The sequence below is a fragment of the Tupaia chinensis genome, unplaced genomic scaffold (assembly GCF_000334495.1).
Source record: "Tupaia chinensis unplaced genomic scaffold, TupChi_1.0 Scaffold000617_2, whole genome shotgun sequence".
NCBI classification, from domain to species: Eukaryota; Metazoa; Chordata; class Mammalia; order Scandentia; family Tupaiidae; genus Tupaia; species Tupaia belangeri.
The window spans coordinates 2,304,180-2,313,738 of record NW_006160137.1 but is presented as its reverse complement, the minus strand read 5'-3'; the positions used below and the strand labels follow the sequence as shown (position 1 = coordinate 2,313,738).

Below are 9,559 nucleotides of genomic sequence, written 5' to 3'. Positions count from 1 at the left end.
AGAGCAAGTGAGAAAGCACCCCCATCTTGTCTCCACACTCCTCTTGAGATTTTGGGCATGTGCTCACAGGGGCTCGGTGTGATTCTTAAGCCGCCAGGTCTGGGAATCAAACCATGAAGCTGGCCACATGGGATTCAGCACCTTCAACTTCCCATGCTACCTGATAGATTCAGGAGAGCCTCACTATGTTACAATTCTTCCCCAGACTCTGTCAGCCAGGATCACAGGAACACAAACGCCTTGTGTAGGATGACTCTGGATCTGAACCTGGGCCGCCCGTTCAGTCCAGTACTGCAGAGGCACCCTACTGCCCGGACCACTGCAGCTGCGCCATGGCATTTCTGGATAACTGCCTACGAGCCTCAAAGAGCCAGCTGTCAGTGGTGCTGACTTTGAGAAGCCTTGGCCAGGCCTAAGTCAGTCACCAGTGAAGATTTCCAACTTTGCTCTTTAAAAAGAAAAAAAAAAACTCCTTTATTTTATTTATCGTTATTATTATTATTTTGAGAGGTTTTTGCTATAGGGCGCGTGCGCTCGCCAGACAGAGAGAGACAGAGAGACAGAAAGCGAGAAATCACCCCCCAGGGGAGATGGCCACGCCACAATCCCTTCTCCTCCATTCTCCTCTCAGGATCTTGGGCACACACACACATGCGCCTGGCGAGAGTTTTAAGCCACCGGGTCCAGGACGTGAACCGCAGTCGACCACTGGGAGTCCAGCGACATAGCCATTACGCTAACTGCTGGTCCCCGTTATTATTATTTTTACTTTGACCCAAGTGAGACCGAGAGAGAGAAAGAGAGAAAGTGAGAAAACAAGTCACCAGGCACCAGGTCTGGGATGCGAACCGTGGTCAGCCATGTGGGAGTCCAGCGCCTTTAACCACCATACCACCTGCCAGCCCCCCAACTTTCCTCTTTTAAGAAGGCAATATGGTATAGTTTAAAAAGCACAAGTCTGGGGAACCAGCAGTTAGCATAATGGCTATGTCGCTGGACTCCCACGTAGTCGACCGCGGTTCGCGTCCCGGATCCGGTGGCTTAAAACTCACGCCGGGCGCATGTGCTTGCGTGCCCAAGATCCCGAGAGGAGAATGGAGGAGGAAGGACTGCGGCGTGGCCACCCCCCCTGGGGGGTGATTTCTCGCTTTCTGTCTCTATGTCTCTCTCTGTCTGGCGAGCGCACGCGCCCTATAGCGAAAAACCTCTCAAAAAAAAAAAAAAAAAGGCACAAGTCTGGGGCCAGCAGATGGCGCGATGGTTACGTCACTGGATTCCCACAAGGCCAACTGTGGATGGCGTTCCGGACCCATCAGGCTTGAAACTTAAGCCAAGCCCATGTGCATGTGTGTCCAAAATCCCGAGACGAGAATGAAGAAAGGAATGCGGTATGGCTATCCCCCCGGGGGTGACTTCTCACTGTCTCTCTGTCTCTCTAGCAAGTGCACATGCCTATAGCAAAAATCTCTCTTCAAAAAAGAGCACAAGTCCTGGAATCAGTCACATCTTCAGTCCAGTTTCTCCTTGTTTTTTTTTTTTTTTTTTTTTAAATGAGAGATTTTGGCTATAGAGCATGTGCTTTCACTGGAGAGAAAGAGACAGAAAGAAAGAAATCACCCCCAAGGGGGGATAGTCATGACACAATCCCTTCTCTTCTACTCTCCTCTCAGGATTTTGGGCATGCACATGTGCTGGTGTGAATTTTAAGCTGCCAGGTCAAGGACTCACACTGTGGTCAACTACATGGGAGTCCAACGACATAACCATTATGCCATCGGCTGGGGCCCGGGCGAATTGCTCTGACATAACCATTATGCCATCGGCTGGTCCCTGGACTAATTGCTCTTAAGTTAATATTAGATGCTAAGTTAATGTTAGATCCCTATCTTGATTCCCTTTGCCAGAAAGACCGAGGATTCTTAGTTATTTTCTTTTCTTTGTGCTTACCAGGTGTATGTGCTCACCAGAAACAGAGAGGGAGGAGAAAGCATCCCCTCATGGGGCGTGGTCATGCTGCAACCCCTTCTCCTCCACTTCTCCATCCCGCCAGGGTCGTGATTAGCCATGTGGGATCCAGCTCCCTTAACCACTGTGCCCCAGTGCTAGCCCATGCAATGACTGTTTTATCTACACTGTCCTACTTTAGAACAAACTTTTTTTTTAAATATTTTTAATTTTATTTATTCCTTAATTTATTTTAATTTGACCAGAGAGAGAGAGAGACAATGGAAGAAAACAAGTCACAAGGTCCAGGACTCAAACCATAGTTGGCCATGTGGGAGTGTCCAATGCCTTAACCACCATGCTACCTGCCGGTCCTAAGAACTTTTTCTTTTTTAAAAAAAAAAAAAGGCACTTCAACAGGATCATTATTTTTTTAATGCTTGCAATAGGGTGAGTGTACTTACTGGAGAAAGAAAGAGAGAAAGGAAAGTGAGAAAGCACCTCCTGGAGGGATGGCCATGCCATAGTCCGTTCTCTTCCATTCTCCTCTTGGGATTGTGGGCATGCATGTACACGTGCCAGTGTTTTTGTTTGTTTGTTTTATTTTTTTTTTAAGAGAGATTTTTTTGCTACGGGGTGTGTGCACTTGTCGGACAGACAGACAGATAGTGAGAAATCACTCCCCAGGGGGATGGTCGTGCTACAATCCCTTCTTCTCCATTCTCCTCTCAGAATCCTGGGCATGCACACACACGTGTCCGGTGTGTTTTATTGCCAGGTCCGGGATTTGAACCTCAGTTGACTGTGTGGGAATCCAGCAACATAACCATTACAACATCTGCTGGTCCCTGCGAGTGTGTTTTTCAAGCTGCTGGGTCCAGGCCTCCAACTGTGCAGCTGGCCACATAGAATCCAGCTGCCTTAACCAGCATGCAACCTTGCTGGCCCAGGATTACTCTTTTTACTTTCTTTGTACATTTGTACACTTTTCAGGTTTTCTGTAAGGAACGGATATTAACTTTCATAATTAGTTTTTTAAATGTTATAAAAACATGTATTCTTTATAACTAACTTCTTACCAGACAGACTCTGCACATAATTCCACAAGGTATCTTTACTTGTCCAAAAGTAGTCTCCATTGCCAATCGAAAGAGTATATGACCGCTCATCCATAAGCTTGACCTTCCTTCTAGTCTGGCCTAAGGAGCATGGCTGACCTTCTAGGCGTACAGAGCTCTTTGACGTACATGCCTTGACACTCTTCAAGCCAATGGACTTCATTTCTAAGCAAATAATTGCCTTTAGGTATGAGCCAAGTAGGAAAGAAACACTCTGCTTTTTCAAAACTGGAAACAGTTAACTGAAAGCACAGACATTCCAAAACAGAAGGTCAACAACTCAAATCTGATTGGAGGATGACCACAGACTGGCAAAATACAGCTCCAATGGCCTCGCCCCACTGGCGCAAGCAGGAGGATACTGCTGCGCTATGGCTAGGGCTGTGTAGGTCTGCTTGGATTCCTGGTCCAATCTATTTTTTTTTCTTTTTAATTATTTACTTAATTTTATTAATTATTATTCTTTTTAAATTTGCTATAGGGCATGTGCACTCACCAGAGAGAGGGGAGAGAGAGAAACAAAGTGAGAAAGCAGGCCACCAGGTCTGGGACTTGAACCGCATTTGGGCATGTGGGAGTCCAGCGCCCTACCAACCACACCACCTGCTGGCCCCTGGGCCCAATCTAAACGGACTAGCTAGGCACAGTAGCAAACGTCTGTGGTCCTAGCTAGCTAGAACACTGGGGCTAGGAATGACTGTGATGTGGTGAGACACTCGGAAATTCCCCCAGCATTCTCCTTCTCTCTTACTCTTACTAAATACTAACGCACGTGTATGTATGAATAATGTTCAAGAAAAGAAAATTTTCTCAAAGAAAAAAGTAATATAGAAGGTCTAAGGAGGGGATGCATGGTAGTGAAGTACTAAAATGTGATGCTCTGCAAGGCTGACCCACATGGGAAGGTTCTGGGTTCGTAGCTGGGGACCTCCCTGAGCACAGTGGGGATGGTGAGGCCTGTAACCTAGGGCTGGCTGAGGTATGAGATAGACTGAGCATTGGAAGCCTGTTTGTGCTGCTGTTTGTTTCTCTTGCTAGTAGAAGAAATTAACTTTAAAAAATAGATAAATAAATAAATAAAGCAGAGGCTAAGGAAAACAATAGCTACAGTCATAAAATGTTGAGGATCCCTTTGTGAAAGTAAGCTTTCTCTCTTAAGAATTATTTATTGGGCTGGGACCAGCAGTTGTCATAATGGCTATGTCACTGGACTCCCATGTAATCGACCACGGTTCGCGTCCCAGACCCAGTGGCTTAAACTCACGCCAGGTACATGTGTGTGCATGCCCAAGATCCTGAGAGGAGAATGGAGGAAAAGGGATTGCAGTGTGGCCATCCCCCCTGGGGGGGGGTGATTTCTTGCTTTCTGTCTCTCTGTCTTTCTGAAGAGTGCATGCGCCCTACAGCAAAAACCTCTCCCAAAAAAAAGAAGAAAGAATTGTTTATTGGGGTGACCAGCAGACAGCGCAGTGGTTACGTCACTGGACTCCCATGTTCTTGACTGTGATTCGAGTCCCAGATACAGCGGCTTAAAACTCACACTGGGCACATGTACGTGAGTGCCCAAAATCCCAAGAGGAGAATGGAGAAGGGATTGCAGTTTGGCCATTTCCCTGGGGGTGATTTCTCGATTTCTGTTTCTCTGGTGAGCGCACACATCCTGTAACAAAAATCTCTCTCAGGAAAGATTTATTGGGGTCAGCAGGTGGCAAGGTGGCTGAAGTGCTGGACTCCCGTGTGGTTGATTATAGTTCAAGTCCCAGACCCAGGAGTTTGAAACTCACACTGGGCATTTGTGCATATGTGCCTGAAATCCTGAGAGAAGAGTGGAGAAGGGATTGTGGGTTGGCCATGCCCCTGGGGGATAATTTCTTGCTTTCTGTCTCTATCTCTCTGGCAAACACATGCACCTAACGCAAAAAAAAAAAAAAAAAAAAAAAAAAAAAAAACAAAAACAAACAAACAAACAAAACTCAAGATAAAAAAAGATTAATTTTATTTATTATCACCATTACTTTAAAATTTTGCTATAGCATATGTGTGCTCACCAAAGAAAGAAAAGAAAGTGAGAAAGCAAGTCACCAGGTCCAGTACTCAGCCATGTGAGAGTGCAGTGCCTTAACCACCACGCTACCTGCTGGCCCTGTGAAGAAAAATTTTAAATAAAAATGCTGCCATCTTGGGACTAGCAGATGGTGTAATGGTCATGTCCGTTCGAGTCCTGGAAGCTTAAAACTCATGCTGGGCGTGTGTGCCCAAAATCCCAAGAGGAAAATGGAGAAGGGACTGCAGATTCTCCCGGGAGTGGGGGGTGATTTCTCCCTTTCTGGCTCTCTCTGGTTCTCCAGCGAGCGCATGCGCCCTATGGCAAAAATCCCTCTCTGAAAATAAAAACAAAAAACAAAAACCCGGGGCCAACAGGTAGCCTGGTAGTTAGGGTGGCTGGACTTCACATGACTGACCATGGATCAAGTCCCAGACCTGGCAGCTTGCTTTCTCAATTTCCTCTCTCTGGTCAACTTTAAAAATATAAAATAATGACAATGAATAAAATTTTTAAAAAATATCTTTACCTTGGTTCGTCTTCAAAAGCTACAACCCAGTGAAGTAAGTGAATTAGGAAGCTATAGAATTCCAGTCTTTCAGATGAATTAGAGTTCATTTAAAGACCTTTTATAAAAAGTCTGGCTTTCTACTCATCTACTGTACCCAACTGGTCACCAAAGTCTGCCAATTTTACTCTTTAAACGTTTTCACATTTGCCTCTCCTCTCTGCCCTACCACTACCAAAGCAGCATTAGCTAATATTTTCAAAAGAATCAGGGGCCGCAGGTGGCATGGTGGTTATGGCGCTGGACACTCTCACATGGCCAACTGTGGTTTGAGTCCTGGACCTCCTGGCTTGCTTTCTCACTTTCCCTCTCTCTCTAGTCAAATTAAAAGTAAACAAATAAATTAAATTAAACTAATATTTTTTTTAAAAAAAGAATCAGGGCCTGAGATGATCTTATTTAATGCTTAACCTGCCGTGTAACATAGATACTATTCTCATTCTTCACCTAGCAAAGCTGAGGATTGGGGTGTGGGGGAAGGCTTCTTAGAAATTTACCCAAGGTCGGGCCAGCTGGTGATGTGGTGGCTAAGGTGGCTGTACTCCCCATGGCCAATTGTATAGTTCGAGTCCCAGAGCCAGCAGCTTGAAAAAGTTCCTGAGGGCCAGCAGGTAGTGTAGTAATTACAGCACTGGACTCTCATACTCCCACATGGTCAACCATAGTTTAAGTCCTGGACCTGGTGGCTTGAAAAATCATGCTAGGTACATGTGTGTGCATACCCAAAATACTGAGCGGGAACTGTTGGAGAAGTGACTGTGGCATGGCCATCCACCCTGGGGGATGACCTCTCTCACTTTCTCTCTGTCTCTGGGGAGTTTATGTATCCTATGGTAAAACTCTTATAAAACAAAACCAAACCAAAAACACCTGGCACATGTGCCCAGAATCCCTATAGGACCATGGAGACGGCATTATAGAATGGCCATCCCTTGGGGGAATGCTTTCTCACGTACTGTTTTGTTTTTAAAAGAGAGATGTTTGCTACAGGGTGCATATGCTCACCGTTGAGACAGAGAGCCAGAGAGATAGAAAGTGAGAAATCATCCCCCAGGGGGATGGCCGCACAGCAATTCCTTCTCCATTCTCCTCTTGAGATTTTGGGCATGCACGCACACGCACCCAGTGCAAGTTTTAAGCCACTGGGTCTGGGACTCGAACTCCGGTCAACCACGTGAGTCCAGTGACATAACCATTACACCATCCGCTGACCCCTCCCTCTCTCACTCCCTATGTGATGTGCCCTAGAGCAAAAAATTTTTTAAAAGCCCAAGGTCACATACATACAAAGTGGTACAATAAGGATGAATCTAAATGGGAACCAAAACCTAGGATCCTAAATCTTCACCTGGGTCATTTAAAACAAAAACAAGATCATAGAGGACTAGCAGGTGGTGTGGTGGTTAAGGCGCTGGACACTTGCACATGGCTGACCAGGGTTCAAGTCCTGAGTCTGGTGGCTTGCTTTTTCGCTTCCTCCCTCTCTCATTCTCACCCTCTGTCTCTCTCTGGTCAAATTAAAAAATAAATGGATGGTCCTCTTGTTCAGCTTTGGACAGGCCACACTTTATGCCTGTAACATTCTCCCCATCACATATGGCTCCTTATGACTCCCTTTCTCATTTCATTCAAGGTTGCTGCTCACATAACCCAGAGGCCTTCCTTATCTACTTAAAAATTCTATAGCATTCTAATACTTTTTTCTAACCTCTTTTGTTGTTGTTTTTCTTCTTACCAGTTTATCAAACAGATCTTCTAATGATTTTATTCATCGGTACTTGTAATTAGGATTGGCTTGCCTTTTTCCCCCAAATTTCTTTTTTTTTTCTCTTTTGCTATAGGACGCATGGATTCGTTGGAGAGAGACTGAAAAATCAACCCCCCCCCCGGGGGGAGGGGGTATGGTTCCACCACAATTTCTCCTCCATTCTCCTCTTGGAATTCTTGGCACACCTACAGGCACCAGGGTGTTTTTCAGACCACTGGGTCCCGGACTTGAACTGCAAAGTCGGCAATGTGGATTCCAGCTGGCCTAACTTCTGGTCCATCTGCTGAGCCATGTTCACTTTCATTTTAAATAGAAGTTCATCTGTCAACTGACGATATCAGGACCTACTATAATCTACTGTACATTAAGATTTTATTTACTTATTTTTAAAATTAAATTCGCTGTTTAAAAAGAAAAAAAAAAAAGCATTGATTACTTTTAAGCACTGCCGTTCCTTCCAATAAAACCTGGATGCCAGAGAGAACATTAATTTCTTACAAGAGGCATTCGCTAGAACGTCCCAGAGGTGGGCAAAAAAGAATTCTTAACGTGTCTTAAGGGGGAAGACTAGGAATCAGCGGGATAATCCATAAAGAAAATCACACAGAGTTGTGAATCTTAAGGTACTACTAACAAAAGATCTCGGAAAGCACCGACCAGCACGGAGACACTACGATTGTATGCCTATTTTATTAAGTGGTTTTTCACAAAGTTCATTCCTCGGGACGCTGCTGGTCAGAGGCATCCTCAAGCGGCCACACAGCCCGGGTGAATCCCAGCCTGAGCCTGGGACATCAGGCAGCTGTGTGCACCCAGGTGACCTCCCCTCGGTCTGCCGTTCCCACTGGGAAGTCGAAGATTCTGTAAAGCGGTAAAATAAACTCAGGCTTCCAAACCAGAGTTACCGAGAGCTGCGCAGAAGCGATCAGGAGCCGCTCCTGTGCACCTGAGAGGAAAACTACCAGCCCGGAGCTCAATCAAGAGTCCAGCCGAGGCAGAGGCTGGGGGAGAACGAACGCCCACAGTGAAGTCGCGCTCGAGCCCCCTTCCCGGGCCCGGCAGCTCCGCGTGCAGGGTCTGCGCGCCCCGCGTGCCCCGGGCCTCATCGCGCGGGCGCGGCGCCTCACCTGAAGGTTTGTCTGCAGCCATCTTCCCGCCTCGGCTCGGGTTCTTCCCCGCAGGTGGCGTGGCCCCGACTCCCGCCGCCGGGCTGGCCGCTGTCCTGGACCTCGGAAGACAACTCCGTGCCTATCCCGGCTCTGGGCTGCGGAGTTCCGGCCTGGGGAGTGGGCAGACAGCGGGCTGAGGAAGTGACGAGAGCTACTTCACGTCGTCTAGCAACAGCAACAGCGTCTCAGCCCGGGCGACGCCACAACCTCCGCCCACGCCGGCGTCGCTTCGCCCCGCCCCACGCCGGCGTCCTTTCGCCCCGCCCCCGGAGGCGCGCCCGCGTTCCCTGCCGGAGGTGCTCTGGCTGGAGCTCCTGAACTGCGCTGGGTAGACCGCGAGGGAACTGCGCGCTGCTGCGGCTGCTTGTTGCGGATTAAGTCTGTAAGTGCCGAAGTTCTAGTCCTTCTTTTATGAAAAATCACAATAACCACACCCTGCGTTTATGTGCTAACCACTGAGTCTTGCATTTAGCTCGTAGTAACTCATCGAATTCTCAGAACAGCCTGTGCGGGAGGCGCAGATGCGGTGTCCCCGGTTAAAAAAAAAGCAAACGACAACTGCAAAAAAAAAATAAAAGTTTAAGTGGGGCGGCAGCAGGTGGCATGGTGGTTACGCTGCTGGACTCCCACATGGCTGAGCGCCGTTGGAATTCCGGAACTGGCGCCTTGAAAAAATCACACGGAGCACGTGTGTACCCAAAATCCTAGGAGAACGGCTTGCGGCGTGGCCACCCCCCGTGGGAGGTGATTTCTCACTTTCCAGCTCTCGGGTGAGCACACGTGGCCTAGGGCAAACGCCGGGTAAAAAAAAATTAATAATTTCAGAATAGCTCTACATTTGCAGGAAAACGTGTAAAGATGGGATCTAGCGTGCCTGTATAGTATTCCTCGTCTATAGTTTACCCTATTGGGATTTTTCTTTTTTCTTTTTTGCTATAGGGTTATACA

At 47.2% G+C, this 9,559-nt stretch overlaps 2 protein-coding genes across 6 annotated transcripts in view; one reads left to right on the top strand and one right to left on the bottom strand.

Annotated features, from left to right (window-relative positions):
- CNOT10 (CCR4-NOT transcription complex subunit 10) overlaps positions 1-8,821 on the bottom strand; it is a 92,028-nt gene extending 83,207 nt beyond the window's left edge. For 2 of the 5 annotated variants that reach the window (XM_006158967.3, XM_027775951.1), the window contains exon 1: positions 8,570-8,821. In XM_006158967.3, the coding sequence (XP_006159029.1) occupies positions 8,570-8,591 (22 nt within the window). In that variant the 5' untranslated portion in view covers positions 8,592-8,821. Of the gene's footprint in view, positions 1-3,023; positions 3,292-8,569 lie in introns of those variants that run through there. The other 3 variants (XM_006158965.3, XM_006158966.3, XM_006158964.3) reach the window with 2 other exon arrangements.
- Positions 8,822-8,877: 56 nt separating this feature from the next.
- LOC102492216 (spermine synthase) overlaps positions 8,878-9,559 on the top strand; it is an 8,350-nt gene continuing 7,668 nt past the window's right edge. The window contains exon 1 of the mRNA XM_006158962.3: positions 8,878-8,993. The gene's annotated coding sequence lies outside the window, so the exon portion shown is untranslated. The remainder of the gene's footprint in view (positions 8,994-9,559) is intronic.